Source organism: Zeugodacus cucurbitae, chromosome 6 (genome assembly GCF_028554725.1).
Source record: "Zeugodacus cucurbitae isolate PBARC_wt_2022May chromosome 6, idZeuCucr1.2, whole genome shotgun sequence".
Lineage (NCBI taxonomy): Eukaryota > Metazoa > Arthropoda > Insecta > Diptera > Tephritidae > Zeugodacus > Zeugodacus cucurbitae.
The window spans coordinates 7,078,683-7,101,491 of record NC_071671.1 but is presented as its reverse complement, the minus strand read 5'-3'; the positions used below and the strand labels follow the sequence as shown (position 1 = coordinate 7,101,491).

Genomic DNA, 22,809 nt, shown 5'->3' with positions numbered 1-22,809 from the left:
GTCAAGGAAGCTCAATTTAAGTTCAAGTTTTTAAGGGACAAGTGCGGCCCAGCTGTCTTTTACGTGAAGTCAAGCAAGGATTACGTGAGATCAAGCTTAGTTTGTTCACATTTTCAAGTAAAGTCAAGCTGGGGGGTCACCGAGGTCAGAGAAGTTCTAGTTTACAGTCAAGGAAGCTCAAGTTAAGTTCAATGTTTTAAGGGACAAGTAAGGGCCAGCTGTCTTTTACGCGAAGTCAAGCAAGGGATTACGTGAGATCAAGCTTAGTTTGTTAACATTTACAAGCGAGGTAAATGAAGTTCAAGTCTAAAGTCAAGGTAGGTCAATTTAGTAGTAAGGAGCAAGCGGTGCAAGAATCACCTCAGGCTCATTGGAGAGTATATAATGTTCGGTTGCATCCTTCTTCTTTTTTACTTGTTTATGATGACTTTAAGTTTCTACTTACCTTTGTGTAGATTTTCTTGTGAACTCTGACGTTTTCCAGAAGTCTAGCGGTAAGCTGTCACAAAAGTAGTTTTATCAGAAAAATAGCGAAATTTTTTCAGTGATTGTGCAACGTAACCCTAAAATTAAGACCTTCTAGTAAATAAATTCAAAAAATGCAAATATTGTTGCTGTGCATTAAAGCTATGATCACCCACCATAGAATAAAATTAGATCATAGTTCTGTACTATAAAAAATCTTACAATTTCACATTTATTTTCACTTTAATATCACCTTAAATGTTTTTTTACATTACTAACAATTTACAAATGTGACATAATGCACTTACAATGTTTACTTAATTTCTAACATAACCTAAAATTCATTTAAAATATTCGAGATTAATTCGATTAACTTAAGGGTTGTGAGAAAGCGCGAATTTTCTTCGATCGTCTCCGCTTCAGTTTTAATGCCACCATCCACACAGTTATCGAGCAGTGTTTCCAAATCGGTGTACTTCGTTGTGATTTCCGTTGGTATGGGTTTTAAGAAACCTTTCGTGCGATCACGTTTCAGGTCCTCACGCAAAAATCGACACGATTCGAGTAGATTCATATCGCTTATGCCATACGTGCACAAACGTATCGGCACGAAGGCAAAGCAATCATCACAGGCGATATTTTCATGTTGATCTATGTCATCGCTATTCGTTGTGCTCCCCGCATGCACTATATACGCGGTATTTAGATCAATGAAATATAGTTTATCACGTTCCACATTGTAGATTAGATTATCGGCCGTTATATCGGTTATATACATGCGAAAACCCTCGAAGCCATTTGTGAATTTCAAAGCGGCCTCAAGCAGCTGCTTGGCTATGCGCAATTTGATATCGAAATTTGCCTCGTAGAAGTGGTGCAGCGTTTGGCCGACATGCATCTGAAATATGGTTAAACCACATATGCCGAACAACGGCGGCACCGGAAATCCGTGAGCCTGCAGATAGGGATGTATCAGCACCTGTGGATTGGTGAGCAGGAACAGCCACACCGCGGTTTCATTGTGTCCACTATGCGTTGTGAAAAAGTTGACAAATTGCTGTACACTCTCGTGTGGACAGATGTGCAAATCGGATTTAAAGACTTTAGCCATATATTCTTTTCTCAGATATTCACGGTTTAGTGGATAGGTAAGTGATCGCATGATCTCCATACTTTTCGGATAGCTCTTTGCGATTATTTTGTCATTTTGATTGATTTTCGATTGAAACATTGCCGTTTGTCTGTGACTTCCGAACCTGCTTATCAGATGGCCTAAGATATTGTGTGTATTTGCTTCATCATATTCCACATTGGCTAGTATATAGTTGCATTGTTTAACTAGGCTTTTACCAAAAATATGATCAAGTTGAATATCTTTAACTTTCAAACTAATCATGTGATCTATGAAATCACGAGCGTTCAAAATTACAATTAGCAATATCATAAACCTTTTGCTCAATAAAAAACGTAAAATGAACATAAGAATCATTACTGAAATGAGAGAAATTTGTATTGAAACCAATTTATATTTGACAAAATGGTTTTCAGAGATATAATATAGGAAATTATGTAGACAAATTCTTTAAAATAAATATACAAACAATTTAGCAATAAGTTTACCGAGTTTCATTCAGTTATAACACTATACTTACGAGTACACGAGCATCAAATATACTACATACAGAGTATTGAACGCATTAAGACAATTTCATTTCACACACAAAAAGTGGTCAAAATCACTAAATTGAACATAACAAGATGAAATAAAAACGAAATAAGTAAGAAAGGACTAAATAAGGTTGTCACCGTACATTTTATACTCTCGCAACTTATTTATGTATTATACATAAAGCATAAAGCCCACTACAATAACGAAATTCATTATATCTGGTATAAGGAGGCTGGATCGATTTCAACTATTTTGTCCCCAATGTACATAATATGCAGAATTTTACTTTCACTTAATTTTGTTAAGATATCTCACTACCTATTAATCGACGCCCGACGATTGGAATCTCAGTGTGCTCTGCTCAGGGAGACCCCACAATCTGCGCCAATTACCGTGGTATAAGTCTCCTCAATATCGCATATAAGGTCTTGTCGAGCGTATTGTGTGAAAGACTAAAGCCCACCGTCAACGAACTGATTGGACCTTATCAGTGTGGCTTTAGACCTGGAAATCGACAATGGACCAGATATTCACCATGTGCCAAATCTTGGAAAAGACCCGAGAGAGAAGAATCGATACTCACCATCTTTTCATCGATTTCAAAGCTGCCTTCGATAGCACGAAAAGGAGCTGCCTTTATGCCGCGATGTCTGAATTTGGTATCCCTGCAAAACTAATACGGCTGTCTAAGCTGACGTTGAGCAACACCAAAAGCTCCGTCAGAATCGGGAAGGACCTCTCCGAGCCGTTCGATACCAAACGAGGCTTCAGACAGGGTGACTCACTATCGTGCGACTTCTTCAATCTATTACTGGATGGAAAAAATAATACGAGCTGTAGAGCTAAATAGAGAAGGTACAATCTTCTACAAGAGTGTACAGCTGATGGCGTATGTCGATGATATTGGTTTGTTCCACTTTTTTCAGACTAGATAAAGAAGCGAAGCGTATGGGGCTGGTGGTGAATGAGGACAAGACGAAATATCTCTTGTCATCAAACAAACAGTCAGCGCACTCGCGTCTTGGTTTCCACGTCACTGTTGACAATCATACCTTTGAAGTGGTAGATAGTTTCGTCTACTTGGGAACCAGCGTTAACAACACCAACAATGTCAGCCTTGAAATCCAACGCAGAATCACTCTTGCCAACAGGTGTTACTTTGGACTGAGTAGGCAATTGAATAGTAAAGTCCACTCTCGACGAACAAAAATCAAACTCTACATTTCGCTCATTATTCCCGTCCTGAATATGGCGCCGAAGCGTGGACGATGACAACATCCGATGAGACGACTCTTGGGGTTTTCGAGAGAAAGGTTTTGCATAAGATTTATGGTCCTCTGAACATTGGCAACGGCGAATACCGCAGACGATGGAACGATGAGCTGTACGATTTATACGACGACATTGACATAGTTCAGCGAATAAAAAGACAGCGGCTACGCTGGCTAGGTCAAGTTGCACGAATGGATGAAAGCACTCCAGCTCTGAAAGTGTTCGATGCAGTACCTGCTGGAGGAAGCCGCGGAAGAGGACGACCTCCACTCCGGTGGAAAGACCAAGTGCAAAGTGACCTGGCTTCACTTGTTGTTTTCAGTTGGCGCCAAAAAGCAAAAAGGAGGAACGAGTGGCGCACTCTGGTGGATTCGGCTATAATCGCTTAGCGGTTTCTACGCCAAATATATATATATATATTTATCGATACACGGTCTATCGGAAGTTTGTAAATCCGTATATTAGGTATATGATGGAACTATTGACCCGATTTTACCAATATGTGGCACAGAGGCACACTATTATAAAATGAACATTTCTCCAGAATTTCTTTAGACCATCTGAGGAAGTTACCGATATTTTTGGCGAAAAATAGTCCACAAGAACTTAGGTCCTCATGTTCGATATATGGGGCCTTGAAAAGTTATAGTCCGATTTCGGCGATTTTCAGACGGGCGATGTCACACTAGGAATGCAGTAATTGTATAAAGTTTTGTTCTGATATCTTCACTGGTGCTTAACTTATATATTGTTCGAAGAGTAAGTGAACGAATCAGATGGACTTCAAAATTGTAGTACAGTGAAAGTAGGCGTGGTTGTGAATTGGTTTTCCCCCATTTTCAAACTATAGCATTGGGATACCAAGAAAATGTAACGAATTGAATTTCGTTGAAATTGGTCGAGTAGTTTCTGAGATATGATTTTGGAACATTAAGTGGAGCCACGTCTATTTAAATTTTTTTTATACTAATCTGAGTGCAGTCCTTTTGTACCATCTTTAGCATGAAATTTAAGGTTTATGGTGTCTTTTCTTAGTGAATTAAAGCATTTTTAGTAGTTTTCTACTTCAAACTTGTATGGGAGGTGGGCATGGTTATAATCCGATTTCAACCATTCTCAAATATTCCCCTACCAACCAAACTTTGCTTTCATAACTAAGTTATAACACTTTATAGCTTTTCGTTTAACGCCATTTTAGTGGGCGTGTCAATGGTCCGATTTCGTCCATCTACAATACCAACCTTCTTATGATGCCAAGAAACACGTGTACCAAGTTTCATTATATCTCAATTTTTACTCCAGTTATCGCTTGCTCGGCCAAACAGACAGACATCTCGTCAGCCTAATCTCTTTGGTATATATAACTCTTTTAGTTTTAGGACTTATTATGTTATTAATTATTTAGAAGGCACCAGCCCACTGTACCATGTTGCTCGATAACTAACGTAACAAAGCATTTTCGTTCGCTTTAAGGGAACAATTTATTTTATGAATGCTGACTGCAAAAGCAAATCAGCTGGAAGAAGTCTTTAAGATACGAAGAAATCCTGTTTGGCAGCAAAGCGCCGCGATTATTATGTTCGTAGCTACAAAGCGATACACATACATACATACATAATCAAGTATGCAGTAGCAAAAGAGTTCTAGTATATCAATATATGCTGCCATCGTGTCTTATTTCATCCTTCCTCTTCGTCTTGTGATGTAGTTTTTTTTTTTTTAATTTGCAAATCCTCGCACTTTGGCTTGTTGCTATCCCTATTGCCGGCATTGGCTGAGGCTGACGATGATGATGCCACCGGCTTTGGCATATAGACAACTCTACCTGAACAGGTACACAAAGAAGTGAAACGAAACATTATTTTTTTTTTTTGTAAAAATTAGCAAAAGGTAGCTTGGCTACGAACTTTCCGCTGGCGCACAGTTCAAGGTTGTTTGGCGGGAAAGAGGCAGAAAAATATGAAAATAAAGCATATCACAATGGGTTCCTATTAATATGTGACTGCAGCTTCTTATATACTTATATGTGTGAAAAGAAATATTTTCAATTGACGTGGTCCAGTCTTAGAGCAATATGAATTTTCTCACTAAAAATAAGGGGTTTGATTAAAAAAACATTCTAACTTTTTAGACGACAAATTGATTCCCTGTGACTTACCGCTGTTCACGAAACTCAAATATTCACTACAAAAAGTGAATACAAGTCACGATTGTGGTCGAAAAAAGAATTCGCTGAAGGAATACCAGACGATGTCGGTTGAAACTTATAACAAATTTACGTAAAATTATTATTAACTTCAAATGGACTTTCTACTCACGAGAGTTGACTCCACGTAAAAGGCTCGTCATATTATTCAGCCAATGACTGTCAGCTCGAGAGAGAGGGATCTGCTTCTCTATTGCCTACCGATCCCAAAATAGCACCTGTTGGCAAGACAAGTTCTGCGCTTAATATCCAGGCTTAGATGCTGGTACCGAGATAGACAAGGCCCTTCATTTTTTTTTTCAAATTCACAACTGCCAATAGTTGCATAGTTTTCCAGACGAGAGAAATCTTTGTATGTGAACTTTGCAAGATCTTTGGAGCCGTCCGCGAGAGTGAGGAGTACTAAAGATGATGGGACCACTAACTGTGTGTGAGCTCTACAGCGAAGTGAATATATGGAGTGAAAAGCTTCTTAGTGTCGAAAGCCATGTGAGAAAAACGGAAACAAGGGCACCCACGCATTCAATGTTGGGACCAAGTGCATAGGGAGCTGTTTGCATTTGGAATATATTACAACTGGCGACTGGTGACTTCGCAAAGGAAGGTTGCAACTGCTGAAGTTTTGTATATTCGGCCCAGACCGACCCACGTTTGTGGTGTCAAATGAGAAGAAGAAGTCTCTAAGTTCGATAATATACTTCAAAAATTATTCGAGGAATGTTTTCTATGGCTACAACAACAACAATAACAACGTAATTTCTTTAATTATTTCAAAATATCTTGAGGTTAAGTAATGTGAAAAACCCGAGTTAGGTTCCGGGCAGAAGAAAAAGAGAGAGCAGCTGAATTGCGCCAGTCAAAAGGCCTATTGGGAGGTTATAACGCTAAAAGATTTAAGTGCTTAATAAACCTCTCAAGGAGCAAACTAAGGGTATTGGTGGGTATATACACGAGCCATTGCAAGCTCAGGAAACACCTTAATTATCTGGGGTTGGTCTCGTCTCGGACCTGTCGCTTTTGTGACATGGAGGACGAAACTTCCCTACACATACTACTGGAATGTGCAGCGCTTCACGGAAGCAGAAGCAGAATTTTAGGATATACCATCCAAACAGAGGAGCGCATCGCCTCCCTTAGTCCTAGTACCATACTGGAATTTTTCAGGGTACTGAGTCTAATGGAGTCGCTGTAAACTTGGAGAGGGCACAATAGACCACTGGTCGTGGTGCTTTCCTCAATATACTATCTATCTATCTATCTGAAAAACACAACTGCAACCTAGTTCCTCACTGATATGCTAACCTAAATTAATTGTTTGACATTCCGAAAATAGCGAACTAAACCACCACGACACATTTGCAAATATAATACAAATGGTTGAAAACTGCTTTTTTTATCTTTTAAGCACATTATATGTACTAACAGCTGACAGGCATATGACTGCATACATTTTCGTTAAAAACTTGCAAACGTAAATAAAAAAACACGAAATGTTGTTGTTCCAAAAATAAAAATAAATAAACTCGTGTGTGGAGTAATAAACTCAAAATTTATATGTACATTTATACTCGCTATATATAAAAATTAAAATGTCACATTATTTAGAAACCACCTTATAAATAAACAAAAATTTGCACTTTTATATACATACATACATACGCATATAAGTACATATATATTTGGTTAATTCATTGAGACTAAAAGCATTCAGACTGTTTAGCGTCAACTTAGTCAGCTAGCCAGAAATTGCAGCGCGTTTAGACCAGTTCTCTGCACGAGAGTACATTCAACTAATCGGAGCGCTTACTAAGAACATTGAGTAATAAGATTTTGTTCAAATTTAAATGTGCTCATTTTTAGTTGTGCTAATAGACTGATAAATGTTCGGCGAGCTGAATGAATTGATTAGTACTAAGACTGCTGTGAAAAATAATTAAGACATATTTTCTAAATAACGTGTTAAAATTATATAATGCAGGCAACAAAAAATTACAAAAAAAAAACATTTTTATTCGAAGCCTTTAACCTTACATATATTTCAAGCTTTTAAGAAGTCGAATCCCCTTAAAGAACTCAATTCAGTTAACTACATATTTACATAACTTTGATACTGTTATTAACAGCTGTAATGTTAATTTGGTAACAGAGTAACAGTTTATTTTAAACCCAATAGATATTTTAATAAGATTATGTAGCAGGTACTGTGGTCAAATAACTGAAAATGATGTCTAGAAAGAATTCTAGATGCTTAATTTCTCAAATGTACTACAAAGGAGTTCACTGGGAATCACAATTTCTTTATTTCTTACAAGTTTACACCAAAGAACGTACAATTTTGTGACTAAATCTACAAAACTCAGATTTAATTTATATACTAGGTGTGTTCAAAAAATAACGGGAATTTTCGTTTAAAATATTTTTTTTTTAATTTATTACAATTTTTTTATCTTTACACCAACGGACGTGCAGTTTTGTTACTAAATCTACAAAACTCAGATTTAATTTATATACAAGGTGTGTTCAAAAAATAACGGGAATTTTCGTTTAAATTTTTTTTTTAATTTAAGAATACTTTTTACACCAACGGACGTGCAGTTTTTTTACTAAATCTACAAAACTCAGATTTAATTTATATACTAGGTGTGTTCAAAAAATAACGGGAATTTTCGTTTAAACATTTTTTTTAATTTATTAAAATTTTTTTATCTTTACACCAACGGACGTGCAGTTTTGTTACTAAATCTACAAAACTCAGATTTAATTTATATACTAGGTGTGTTCAAAAAATAACGGGAATTTTCGTTTAAACATTTTTTAATTTATTCATAATTTTTTAACTTTACACCAACGGACGTACAATTTTGTGACTAAATCTACAAAACTCAGATTTAATTTATATACTAGGTGTGTTAAAAAAATAACGGGAATTTTCGTTTAAACATTTTTTTTTAATTTATGCATATTTTTTTTACTTTACACCAACGGACGTACAATTTTGTGACTAAATCTACAAAATTCCAAATTAATTTAAATACTAGGTGTGTTCAAAAATTAACGGGAATTTTCATTTAAAAAATTTTTAATTGCTACAAATCGTTCTCAAACTCGATTTTTGGAATAACCTTTAGTTCTTTCAGCGATTTCTCGTATTCTACTTGTAAAACGATGGCCCTTTAACGTTCTCATTATTTTTGGAAATAGAAAAAAGTCACACGGAGCCATGTCTGGCGAATATGGAGGCTGGCGCATCATTACAGTATTGTCTTTTGTCCAAGCATTCACGAAAAAGCAACGAAGTGTGAACTTTTAAGAAACGAAAATCCCCTTGAGGTCATAAAAACACGTTAGCAGTTGCTACAGACCAAGTTAGCAATGAATTCAGCTGAAATTTTGACAATTGGACACTCCAAAACCGTGAACATTTAAATTTTTCCCGTTACTTTTTGAACATACAAAATTATATACATAACATGAGAGAACATTTATCAGTCTCTCCCTAAGCACATATGCTTTTTATTAACGTTAGTTGAGTAACATTTGTTCTACGCACTCACAACCGGCATTGATCGATGTGAAATGCTCAGATACTACCACATGAGCGCCAATACTCGAAAGCGGGCGCTGTGCGGCAGAAAGCTATTTCAGAATTTCGTTAAAATCATTCAATCGTGTACAAGTCGTCGAGGCAAAAGGTTTGTGTGAAAGCATTAAACAAGATTAGAAGTGAATATACATTTCGCCTTAGCACGAGTATACTATATGAAATACAATAATTGAAAATAGTGCAAAAAATCAGCGAAGAAAGCAAACAATTGTGTTATTTAAGTGCTGTCTTCTCTGAGTGCAAGTGTGTGCGTGTAAACTACGAAAGGTAAATGAAATTGTAGTGCATCGGTGAAGGTAAATGCGTACATATAATAAAAGCTGTTAAAATAAAAGAAAAAAAAACATACAAAATCAGCTGGTAAATTATGTATATTACTTAGAAGAAAACAACAACAAAAACACGAAATATCGGTCAAGTACAATAATTAAAAAATGCGATATATCTAGATGAGAACAGATTAGTAACGAAATTTACGTAATGAATTTGCAGTGTCAAAACACTTATTTGCAATGTAAAAAACGAAAAAAAAAATGCTTTGAAATGACGGAAATGGGCACAATTTTTAGATTCCAGCTGTTTAAGCGCATCAACTTTTTATATATATTTAATAACAAAAAGTGTTGGAAGTTTTTTTTGGAAAGGAATTGTTATTTTTGTGCTTTATACCAATGAATAGACAAAAAATAATTTTTTTTGCAATAAATTTACAAAAAAAAAATTTTTTTTTGCAATGAATTCACAAAAAAAAATATTTTTGTTTTGCGTAATTAATGATTTTTCAAATATATTTTTTTGATATATCGTTTCTGTTTGGCCAACGGCGTATCGTATAATTATGTGCTCGAAAAAAAAATACATCAGCATTCTCTTTTTGATGAGGCAATCGTTAAGATTGATTGAAAAAAAAAACGTACATACATACATACATATCTTTGTAGAAAGTTAATTTGTTTAATATTTGCATATAACAAATTTAGTAAAAAAGAAACTATTTTCAAAACCTGTTTGATTTCCATAGCATATGCGCATTAGTTTTGAATTAACCAAATATGTATTATATGAGAGTGAAGAAATATTTTTGGCGAAAAAAAATATTAAAAATAAAATTGAATATAAAAAATAAAATTATATTTTATTAATTATATGAAAAAATTAAAATAAATAAATATAAATTTAATAATAAATAAATTAATTGGTTAGAAATAATGTAAAATAAATCATGTAAATAATGTAAAACAAAAAATTCTAATATTAAATATTACAAACAATAGTTTTAAAAATTGTAAATATATAAAAATTAAATTAGTTTTTATACAAAATGTCGTAATAAAAGTAAAATAAAAATAAACAAAATTGTGCAATATAGTTAAAAAGAAATTGTATAAAATATTTTTTAAAAATTATAAAAATATAAAAAATAATATTAATGTAATTAAATACCAAAAGCGCAAATGTTGGAATGAAATACAACATAACAAAAAATTATTAAAAGAATTAAAATATAAATAATTTAGTTTTTTTACTGAAAACTGTACTTTTTTAATCCAAAATCTTAACCTAAACAATCCAAATATAAAATAAAATAAAAACAAGTAAGGAAGGGCTAAGTTCGGGTGTAACCGAACATTTTATACTCTCGCAATTTATTTATTTAACTTTATTTATATTATATAATAAACAATTTGACCCACATATTCGTCATATACATTGTATAAAGTCCATTGAAAGTTGGAAACCATAATATTAGGTTAGAAGCACCGAGGTCCTCGTGTTCGATATATGGGGCCTTAAAAACCTCGGCGATTTTTAGAATGGGGCTGCTTTATATATTTATATATTGTAAAGTAAACGATTCAGATTGTCTTCAAAGTTCTGGTATATAGGAAGTAGGCGCGGTTGTAAAGCTATTTGGCCTATTTTCACAACATATCATTGTATGTGATGTAGATGTAAGGAAACTATTACAAACCAAGTTTCATTGAAATCGGTCGAGTAGTTCCTGAGATATGGTTTTTGACCCATAAGTGGGCGATGCCACGCCCATTTTCCATTTTGTAAAAAAATCTGAGTGCAGCTTTCATCTGCCATTTCTTATGTGAAATTTAGTGTTTCTGACGTTTTTCGTTAACGAGTTAACCCACTTTTAGTAATTTTCAACCTAACTTTTGTATGGGAGGTGGGCGTGGTTATGATCCGATTTCTTTCATTTTTGGACTGCATTAGGAAGTGGCTAAAAAAAACGACTGCAGAAAGTTTGGTTTATATAGCTTTATTGGTTTGCGAGATATGTACAAAAAACTTAGTAGGGGGCGGTGCCACGCCCACTTCCCCAAAAAAATTACATCCAAATATGCCCCTTCATAGTGCGATCCTTCATACCAAATTTTATTTCCATAGCTTTATTTATGGCTTCGTTATGGTACTTTATATGTTTTCGGTTTTCACCATTTTGTGGGCGTGGCAGTGGTCCGATTTTGCTCATTTTCGAAAGCAACCTTCCTATGGTGCCAAGAAATAAGTGTGCCAAGTTTCATCAAGATATCTTAATTTTTACTCAAGTTACAGCTTGCACAAACGGACGGATGGACGAACGGACAGACAGACATTCGGATTTGAACTCCACTCTTCACCCTGATCACTTTGGTATATATAACCCTATATCTAACTCGTTTAGTTTTGGGTGTTACAAACAACCGTTATGTGAACAAAACTATAATACTCTCTTTAGCAACATTTGTTGCGAGAGTATAATATAACCTATTTTAACTCTACTAAAACTGAAAATAATTGAAAAAAATATAAAAAAATAAAAACTAAACCTCATTTTAACTCTTGAGCCTGAAACTACAGTGGAACTTCCATAACTCAAACTTCTATAACTCGAAGTTCTCCATAACTCGAACTCTTGCATTGGCAATAGAAGTCAAATTTCATACAACTCTTCTTCCATAAATCGAACTTTTCGACCAGAACTTAATACCAAATTAATTCGAACTTAATACCAAATTTCAAATATTCCTATCGAGGCACAATTTTAAAAGCGTCCCTCTATATCGTATGGAGGAGAATAAAAAATATGATATTACTTTAACGTATTTCATAAATCATGTAACAAAAGCATGGGATGCAGACGTCAAGACCCAAACAATAGCAAAGTGCTACAAACAAAATTACAAAATACATGTGAGTCGAGTTAGAGAATTTACACTGTAACTGAAAAAAATCTATGTTGATCTAAAACAAGTATATATTCGATATAAAGTCCATCAGAATAACGAAAATAATTATATATACTATATGGAAGCGAGAATAATTCCAGGACCGATGTCAACTATTTTTGCCAACAAGTTATTTTATATCGAAGACTATACACTCACTTAAGGCAGTAGTCTGCTTTGGAAGCCAAAAAAATCGTTTTTTTAGCAAGGGAAAGAAATGATTGCGGTAAACGGAATTTTAAGATGATAGTGTACTATATTTAAGGCTTAAAAAACAAAATTTATAATTAAAAAATATTGAAATTTTTTCAAAGTTGTCTGCTCTTGTAAATCGGTGCCGGTGATGGAGGTCATGCGATGCATCTGAAACAGTCGAACCAATTTTTTTTTTAATTTTCATAAGTTTTTTTTCTTTATGAATTAATACCGAATACCGAAGAAGTTATAAAATTCCAAATTTTTTCGAAGTTTGAAAAAAAAGTTCACTTTTTTAAGAAAAAAAAAAATTGACTTTAAGTTGCAAAACAAGTATGTAGTTTAAATAATACTTTTGTCCAACTTTTTTAGTTCAAATAGAAGATAATTTAATACTAAAGCTAGATCACTTTGGTTTTTTTCGATCGGACATATATTATTTTTGCTATCGCCGGCACCGTTTTCTTACACTTGTGAAAATGAAAACTCGAGAAAACGCGCTTTAAAGTTTTCGGATTCGCATTCGCACCTGCTCGACGCTCGGCCACTAAAACTGCTCTAGCTTCGAAAATATGTCGAATTGGCCTCTGGAATTTTAAAGACATATTCTTGGATAGTTTTGGAAAAGATTTAAAGCAAAACAAAAAAAATCGATTTTTTGAAGCCTGTAAAGCAGACTACTGCCTTAATTTTCCTAAGACATTTCACATATTAACCGATGTACATATACGATATAAAGTAAGCCGTATATAAGGTATATGTTCGCTAGAGGAACTATTGTCGCAATCTTGTCCATTTTCGGCACAGAAGAACATATCTCCTATGAATTTCTTTAGAGTAACTGAGAATTTTATGTATAGGTCTTCATGTGCAGTAACTGGGGCCTTGCAAATTTATAGATCGTTTTCGAAGATTTTTAGATTGGCGATTGGAACTCGAAGTTCTCCTTAAATTGAACTCCTTAATTGGCAATAGAAGTCAAATTTCATACAAATTACCTTCCGTAACTCGGAAGTCTCTCTAACTCGAAGTATTTTTGTGCATTATGGTGATTCGAGTTAGGGAAGTTCAACTGTATATGTAACGAATCAGATGGTAGGCGTGGTTGTACAAAGATTTCGCACATTATCGAGCTGTAGCATTGTGATGCCAAAAATAAATCGCGTAGTTCCTGAGATATGATTTTTGACCCATAAGTGATTTCAGTTGTTTTTCTTGTGTGTGTATAAAAATAGTAAATTTCTACAGTTTACTTACAAATTTGGGTTCGGATTGCAATTTCGTTACCTGAGCCAATAAAAAGTCTGAGGGATTTCCTTTACCGTTTTTAATATTGTCAGCAATTTTTTTATTGAACGAAAAGTGCAAAAATTTGTTTATAAAGTAATTTTTCTGCTAAACTGATATTTTAAAACCAAGTCTAGAATTTCAACACAGCTAGCAGTTATGGAAAAGAAAACAACAGCATGGAATATAATTATTAATGACATATTCGTAATACGTACATATATTATGGGAATTTCGTGAAACACCTACTAAGCATTTCTATGAAATTCAATATTCAATGCAATTCATTAATTTTTATGCGATTTTGAACTCACGTTTCAACCATACAACACGCTTATGTATGTTATGTATGTTTGTATGCGTGTAAGTTTCATTAATTCTGCTCTTTTAATTTATATGTTCTAGTATTTGTTGCGACCCAGTTTTGTTCTATACTACACCCATTTACCTTAGACGACGACCCACAGCAAATTGCTCGCACAATGCCGGTAGGTAATCGGCGATGACAAATCAAAACCACCTTTATTATTTTATATGTTTTCATTTCTGTTTTTGAGAAACGAGAGAAGAAAAAAAAAACACAAATATCTGCTTTAGATAAACAAACGAATGACGACTTAAGTGCGGGTAAATACCGAGTCTTGGCATAGACACAATTACAAAAGCTACACAAGCATTTCTGAAAAGCTGTTTGCCAATAGCAAATATATGTACATACTATACTATGTACATTGAATGTAAACAAATGTCGATTTGTTGGGACGTGTGTTCATAAGAATTATCGTGATTTTATTTAAAGGTGACCAGCTATTAATGTGTTCATAGTACACTTATCTTTATCATCACAGCTGCGCTCAAATACGGTAGATTGTGCTGATGGTGATGGAGTGTTGATAAATGTACCACTTCTGAAATAATGGCACTCAAAAAATGTTGGAGATAAAGGTTATATAGAGTGTTCTCATGCATTAATAGTTTTTTTTTTTTTTTTAATATAGACAATGCTGATAATGAATGATGAGTGTGCAAAATTCAATGAGGTTGAATTGTTATAAAATGAGCTAAAGACTAAGTGATAATCTTAGAATTGTTCTTTGAGTGACTTAAGAGTGTCTATTTTTATACCCTGAACAGACAGGGTATATTAAGTTTGTCACGTTGTTTGTAACACCCAGAAGGAAGCGTCGGAGATCCTATAAAGTACATATGTAAATGATCAGTATGTTGAGCTGAGTCGATTTAGCCATGTCCGTCTGTCTGTCTGTCTGTATATATACGGACTAGTCCTTCAGTTTTTAAAATATCGTTTTGAAATTTTGCAGATGTTATTTTCTCTTCAAGAAGCTGCTCATTTGTCGGAACTGCCGATATTGGACCACTATATCATATAGCTGCCATACAAACTGAACGATCGGAATCAAGGGCTTGTATGGAAAACTTCCGCATTTTACTACATATCTTCACGAAATTTGTTGTGAGTTATTGTTCATAGAAATAATTTAATCTCCGAAAAACTTGTTCAGATCGGTTCACTATATCATATAGCTACCATACAAACTGAACGATCGGAATCAAGGGCTTGTATGGAAAACTTCCGCATTTTACTACATATCTTCACGAAATTTGGTGTGAGTTATTGTTCATAGAAATAATTTAATCTCCGAAGAAATTGTTCAGATCGGTTCACTATATCATATAGCTGCCATACAAACTGAACGATCGGAATCAAGGGCTTGTATGGAAAATTTTCGCATTTGACGTGGTATCTTCACGAAATTTGACATGGATTACTGCTTAAGGTAATAATATAATCTCCGAAGAAATTGTTCAGATCGGTTAACTATATAACCTTAATGTTTCTAGCAAACAACCCGGCTAAAAAGTATTAGAAAAATGTTTTCTTTTTTTTTTACTTACTTTTTCTTACGTCTTTAGATTTGCTTAAACACATACATAGTTACTAAAAGAAATGTACCTGTGAAGGGGTTTTTCTTGTTTTGTCTATAAAACTCGTTCCAGTTTGGAAATCGTTTATTATTACTTTGCGAACATCGTTTTGAAAGCTGAGCTTTTTAAATTCTTCATTTTAAAATAATTTTTGATTACAGTATATTTTTTTTATAATTGAGCTCTCTGCAAGACCTCAAATCACAATTAGGTACCAAATGACATTTCCTTGTTCGAATATTTTGGATCTCATATTAGTGGAAATAAGCGAATTAGTGGAAATAGAAGTAATGAAAACAGATTTGTGCTATGTTCAGCGCGTTTTATTGAGATTCAATATCCAACTAATGGGATTATACGCCTCTCTAACTAACTAACCTAACCTAGTGCTGAAAAGCCTACATCTGAAAAGTCATAGCAACCGACATACAGTTGAACTTCCATAACTCGAACTCCTATAACACGCAGTTCTGCATAACATGAACTCTTGAATTGACAATAGAAATCAAATATCATACAAATTAGCTTCCGTAACTGGAAAGTCTCTCTAATCCGAAGTTTTTTTGTGGATTATGATGATTCGAGTTAGGGAAGTTCAACTGTAGTTGAAAAACTCTATATCCAAATACGAACAACCAACTCAAAATTTAGACACAAGCTCGAAAATTGTGCAGTTTACAGAGAGGCGTCTTAAGTAACGACTTAAAGTGATACGTTTTATAATATTTGACGTTCTTAAAGAACTTGGCAACCTACTTCGAAAAATGACTTTGATCTGTAAGTCAAAGTTAAAAACTGTAATTCCATAACGTGGTTTTCAGTTATTGTGACTTTGAGTATTGAAAGCCAAAGCCTCTTAAAAACGGAGCCTTCGTCCTTCGCCCACGTGTGTGCTTTTTTGCACTTTATTGTTGAAACCACATGGGAATAATGTAAATTAACTTCCAATATTTACAAATAAACTATTTAGCACGTGTATTGTCTCATTTGTATTTATATACAAACTTAAAACGTGTTTGTTTGAAAGGAGAAACAAGCGGAATATTATGAAGTCATTGAGCAAATAAAAAAAAAAAATAAAAAATAAGCCCAACATAACATTAAACTATAGTTTAGCCGCAATTATATGTATATGTACATATGTAAAGACATAAGATTTATTCAAATCACGTTTGCATCGTGCAGGGAGTTTTGAATGAGACGCCGCTGGCCACCTTAAAGTTTCTGTTGTGTACACCTGGTGTATGCCATCATTAATATAAAATATGTATGTACGTATTTTCAAGTTCAAGAACAAACTACAAGTTATTTTCAACAGATAAAGTAAATATGTATTTGTTAATAAACAAATATGTTATACATATATAATATGTATGTGTGTAAATTACAATTTAAAAATGCTTAGTAGTCGCTGCGAATATTTACTAAAACAATTTGCACATATGTATTTTGCTTAAGGTTTTCAATTTCTCAAATCAATCGTAAATATGCAATAGCGCTAACAGGTGGTTTAGAGTAGACAAACAATTATTTGGCAAATGCATTTTGCATGCATATTTATAAAAAAAAATGTTCAACTTCAATGCAAATGGGTGAAATGGAATTTAAAAAGCGGAACAAAAATACTGAAAACTTAATGAACACACATACTTAACAAGTAAGAAAGGGCTAAGTTCGGTTGTGACCGAACATTTTGTACTCTCGCAAATTGTTTATTTAATTTTTTTTTAAATAGTACACAATTTGACTCACATATTCGTCATATACAGTGGTACCTCGACATACGAGTTTAATTCGTTCCGCAACCTTGCTCGTATCTTGAATTACTCGTATTTCGAAGCAAATTTCCCCATACAAAACAATTGAACTACCATTCATCTGTTCCAACCTCCAAAATGTCACCCCAGTTATTTTAATTACGTGGTTTTGAATAATAAAAACGTATTTATAAATATCAAATATTTATTACACAAAAACAAAAAAGAGAATGTAAAGAAATAAATTAGATATCCTCACTGGTCTTTGCCTTTTTCGCTACATTTTTCTCGCTTTCACCTGTAGGCCGTTTAGAAAAAACATGTCCAAGGAAGTTTGTTTCTTCCTCCCTCTCTGAATGTTCCGGAAATGGGTTAGGCAAGTGTCATTAAAAAGATCAGATGCACGACCTGTTGCAACTTTTTCTGGTGTTTTTTTTTTTACGAACTGTGAAACTCTCTCCCACATTCTTAAGATTTCCTTTATCTCACTTGTAGAAATAACCTCCTTCTCTGACTCTGACCGAACCGGACTCGTATCGCGAATTTCGCTCGTAACTAAAAGCAAAAAATCACTTGCTCGTCGGCTCGTATATTAGGTTAGAAGCACCGAAGTCCTCATGTACGATATATAAGGGCCTTGAAAACCTATGGTCCGATTTCGGCGATTTTTAGAGAGCGATGCCACACTATAAATGCAGTATTTATGCAAAGTTCAGTTCCGATATCTTCACTAGTGCTTACTTTAAATATTGTAAAGTAAACTATTCAGATCGACTTCAAAGTTCTGGTATATAGGAAGTAGGCGTGGGTGTGAACCGATTTGGCTTATTTTCACAACATATCATTGGGATGCAAGGAAAATATTACAAACCAAATTTCATTGATATTGGTCGAGCAGTTTCGGAGATATGGTTTTTGATGCATAAGTGGGCGGAGCCACACCCACATAAAATTTTGTATACTAATTTGTGTGGAGCCCTTCTTTACCTTCCTTATAATGAAATTTAAGGTTTCTGGTGTTTTCCCTTACTGAATTAAAGCATTTTTAGTAGTTTTCAGTATAATCTTTGTATGAGAGGAGGGTGTGGTTATAATCCGATGTCCTCCATTTTTGGACTGTATAAGGTAGTTCCTAAAAGAAACGGTTCTAGAAAGTTTGGTTGATATAACTCAAGTAGTTTACGAGATATGTACAAAACACTTATTAGGAGAGGGGCCACGCCCACTTCTCCAAAAAAATTACATCCAAATATGCCCTTCATAGTGCGATCCTTTGTACCAAATTTTACTTCCATAGCTTTTTTAATGGCTTAGTTATGGCACTTTATGTGTTTTCGGTTTTCGCCATTTTGTGGGCGTGGCAGTGGTCCGATTTTGGCCATCTTCGAAAGATTAAAGAAACAAGAAACAAGTGTTTCATCAAATACATATCTTAATTTTTACTCAAGTTACAGCTCGCACAAACGGACGGACGGAAGGAAGGACAGAGAGATATCCGGATTTGAACTCCCCTCTTCACCCTAATCACTTTGATATATGTAGCGCTATATCCGACTCGTTTAGTTTTGGGTGCTACAAACAACCGTTATGTGAACAAAAGTATAATACTCTCTTAGCAACTTTGTTGCGAGAGTATAAAAAGCAAACTAAGGAATTGCTCTGCAACATTGTGGTGTGTTGTGTCTGTCAATGCTTTATTGAATATTGAAATAGAAATATTGAAATTTTTGATAAGAATATTAAAACACCGACCATGAAATTAGCATGACATTAAGCGTTAAATCAGAAATTAAAAAAAAAAAAAAAAACGAAGAAGAACAAGAAATGTAGCGCTGTTTAGTCGCAATGTGACGTTGCCGGCTACAGTTGAAAATAGACAAAACAAAGACGCGCACGAGCTGTTCACTGGCCAAGTGTGCGAAATGTTTTGGCTGCTAGCGTACAATCTGATTTATTATAGTCTGCAAGTGCAGAATGTTACGTATGTGCTCAAAGATTGCTATAAAGTTGTGAGTAAAAATCAAAATATTTTGCATACGTTTATAAATGGCTGGAGGAAGAATATGCATGCAGAAGTGCAAGATTGTTTTAGTGCTTGAAATTGGCTCTCAGCTGTTAATATTCCAGTTTACCTATTACGGTACGAATTGATATCCGTTATTTTTCAAACAAACGGAAATAGGTAGTAGTATTTTGCAAAATATTATTTTCAGAGGACGGAAATCATTCGTTTAAAACTTAGCCAGCCGATTAAAACCAAAACTTAAAGTCATTTCTAATAATGGTAAGCGCTCGGCTCTATCTTGTGAAAAGGTTGGATACGACTTTTGAATTAACACCAGTTTGCTTAAAGGCAGGTTTTGTTAAAGTTAAGTTTAGTTGAGAAGCATATGTCAAATAGACAGAAACGTTACATTTATCGTTTTTAGAACTTTATTATAACTTAAATAGTATTTATTTATAATTAATTAAGTATTTATTTTCAAAAAAAATATTGAACAATATTGTTTTTTTTTTTCACTTTCAGATGAACTCAATATTCTTACCGAGCTACTCACAACCGGTGCCGCCGCCACCACAGACGAAATCCGTACAGCTGGCACATCAGCTTATGGACAACGCCGCGATGGCGGCACAATTCAGTCGCCGCTTCGAACAACTGTTGCGCTCTGAGAAATTCTATGATTGTGTTTTTCACATTGCTGGCGCACAATTGAAGTGCCACAAATTGATATTATCCACAGCGAGTCCAGTTTTCGAAGCGATGTTCTATGGACCGCTGCGCGAACAACAACAGGAAATCGAAATTTTAGATATTAGCGCCGAGACATTTCAGTTGCTCTTAAATTACATATACGCAGGCGTTATAGACTTTGAGGCACTCACACTAGAGGAGGCTATCGAGCTGTATTACTGTGCTGAGAAATATTTAGTCACCGATTTGACCACCAGTTGTCTGCTAGCGATAGCGCGCAAGCTACGCTACAATAATATATTACCCGCGCTGGAGCTTTGTGTCTGCATGGATTTGCGTGATTTACTCAACGTTTGCATGTCGTTCTTCAGCCGCTGTTGCATTAATAATCCACAATATATGACAACGCATAAGAATCACTATGTACATGTGTCCAAGGATTGTATTAAGGCGATCATAGCCGCTAATAAGAGTGAGAAGACGAGCAAACAGTTGTTGTGGTTCGTGTACGAGTGGTGTCAGCGGGAGTGTCATGAATTAGGTTTGCAGCAGGAAGATTGTGCGTTAATTATCAATGATCTGCAATTGCCCGTTAGCGGTGTGGAGTGTGAAGATCATGCACTCAAGTCGTCGCAGCAGCACAAACAACAATGTCATGCGATTGAACGCAGCTATTATAAAGCGTGTCGACCCTTCATCGTCGATCAGGACACACACGAATGGGTGGTGTATGTGAAATGCAATCGTTTTATTGCATTACGCGGTCTCGTCATTTGCAGTCGCTTAACGCCAAACATATCACCACTGGCGCATTATGCTTTCAATATACCCAGCGAGTATTGTGAAAATTTACAAATTGAGATTATAGCACCTGCCGTCAATGCTAACGAACAGCGACTGGAACAGAGTGGTAGTGGTGGTGGTAGTGATGGTGAAGGTGAAGGTGACGAAAGTGATCAAGAGCCAAATGCAGCGAATAACATGGAGACTGTTCTATGGCAGCATTTTGTTACAAAACAGCTGACAAGATACAATTGTGATATGAATATTGAATGGGGCGATGGTTTATTACTAACTCCGGACATAGAGTATAAAATCAGACTGTTGTGGCGTACAGATGCTTACGGCTCGGAGTATCCATGTAGTCTACAATCGGATTTTGTAGATGGCATACGTTTTAGGGACGTGCCAACGCAAACTGGTAGCATAGTGAAGGGTCTGCGATTTACAAATTTAGTTTAAGTATACACAAGAAAAAATATTAAATTTATTAATTACTTATTTTGCTCTAACTTATAGGAATAAATTAAATGAAATAAATGAAAAACCCAAGTTTTTGATTAATTAGCTAAAATATGAGTGGCTTTTTATCATTTTGCTTTTTACGTATATGGTTTATTGACCTATACACGTTCTTTATACTAACTTCGTTTTTTCAATATTTTAAACGCACACATATATTTTTGTACATATGTATGTAGTATGTAGGTTCATTTCTAACCGGCATTTGTTCAGCTTTAAGAACAAACATATGTTTAACCATTTCTTTTTTGTATATTCAAATCTGCCTCATTAAACAGTGTTTAACCTTTTCTCGCCTCTAAAAACCAGTTTTTTGTATTCAATGATTTTATATCTGTTGTATACACGTTTGTATGTCGCTAAAGCCCGAGTTTGTTTTCCATCAATCAGACATATGCAAATATTTTACATGTGTCTACTTTCGCCATATTTAAATAAGCATTTTTCAAAACTTTCCTAATTTCACCAAGGAATTAATTTATAATTTTTTATTAGAAATTAATCTATGTGCATATTTTTACTGCCAATCAAGAGCCGCTGCAGTAGCAACGTTGTGCGGACAGCGTATAGAAATCGAAAATGCAACCACGCATATGTACATATTTATATGTATATGATTCCATTTAACTTGAAAACTGGGTGATAATAGTATGTATTATCTGGATATTTGATCCATGAAACAAGCGTTATCCTACACAGCGTATCCTTGAAAAGCGCTTATCAATATTGTAAGGTTAGGTTATACTATTTGCAGCGTTTAAGGCTCGCACGCAAGCTAATTATAATAATACAGTTAATTGTAATAATTCCTTATAAGACATAATAGGAGCACGCACAAAATACAACTTATTGTAGCCCGACCACTATTGTACGTACAAATTCTACGTTTCGTTGACTGATATGCACAATTCTACAATTATGTGTCTACATAGATACAAAAGGATATGAATTAGAACTTACCGCCTACAATTTATCTATATATGTATGTAAATTGTTAAACTTATTTAAAAAAATAAACACTAGAACGTTGCAAAGTATAAACAAATCAACAAAAATATGTACAAATAAAACTAAAACTTGCACTTTGGCGCTTAGCACATAAATGTAATTAAACGTCAACAGCTGTTCGCTGCAATCAGTGTTGTGCAAAAATGCTTTTACGTGTTTGCAAACTTTCGCAATGCAACTC

At 34.6% G+C, this 22,809-nt stretch overlaps 2 protein-coding genes across 10 annotated transcripts; one reads left to right on the top strand and one right to left on the bottom strand.

The window, feature by feature from the left end:
- Window positions 1–664: 664 nt before the first annotated feature.
- On the bottom strand, window positions 665–22,739 carry LOC105210292 (uncharacterized). Its single transcript, XM_011181138.3, has 2 exons — window positions 22,581–22,739; window positions 665–1,956 (listed from the first exon to the last, which is right to left on the bottom strand). Exon 2 carries the CDS (start codon window positions 1,952–1,954, stop codon window positions 800–802), a length of 1,155 nt encoding a protein of 384 aa, XP_011179440.1. The 5' UTR covers window positions 1,955–1,956; window positions 22,581–22,739; the 3' UTR covers window positions 665–799.
- LOC105210291 (BTB/POZ domain-containing protein 6-A) lies at window positions 9,169–21,645 on the top strand. Of its 9 annotated transcripts, XM_054234091.1 has the most exons (3): window positions 9,262–9,483; window positions 15,242–15,393; window positions 20,151–21,645. In XM_054234091.1, exons 2-3 carry the CDS (start codon window positions 15,349–15,351, stop codon window positions 21,558–21,560), a joined length of 1,455 nt encoding a protein of 484 aa, XP_054090066.1. In that variant the 5' UTR covers window positions 9,262–9,483; window positions 15,242–15,348; the 3' UTR covers window positions 21,561–21,645. The 9 variants fall into 9 exon arrangements, with proteins under 9 accessions (XP_011179439.1, XP_054090066.1, XP_011179436.1 ...); XM_011181137.3 differs by lacking the exon at window positions 15,242–15,393 and having other exon boundaries at window positions 9,169–9,304; XM_011181134.3 differs by lacking the exon at window positions 15,242–15,393.
- Window positions 22,740–22,809: the final 70 nt, after the last annotated feature.

Coding starts and splice junctions, on each gene's coding strand:
- LOC105210292 (XM_011181138.3), bottom strand. CDS start 1,954: ATGATTCTTATGTTCATTTTACGTTTTTTATTGAGCAAAAGGTTTATG.
- LOC105210291 (XM_054234088.1), top strand. CDS start 19,546: ATGTTTTGGCTGCTAGCGTACAATCTGATTTATTATAGTCTGCAAGTG. Junction 19,633..20,150: donor TCAAAGATTGCTATAAAGTT/GTGAGTAAAAAT, acceptor TTTCACTTTCAG/ATGAACTCAATATTCTTACC.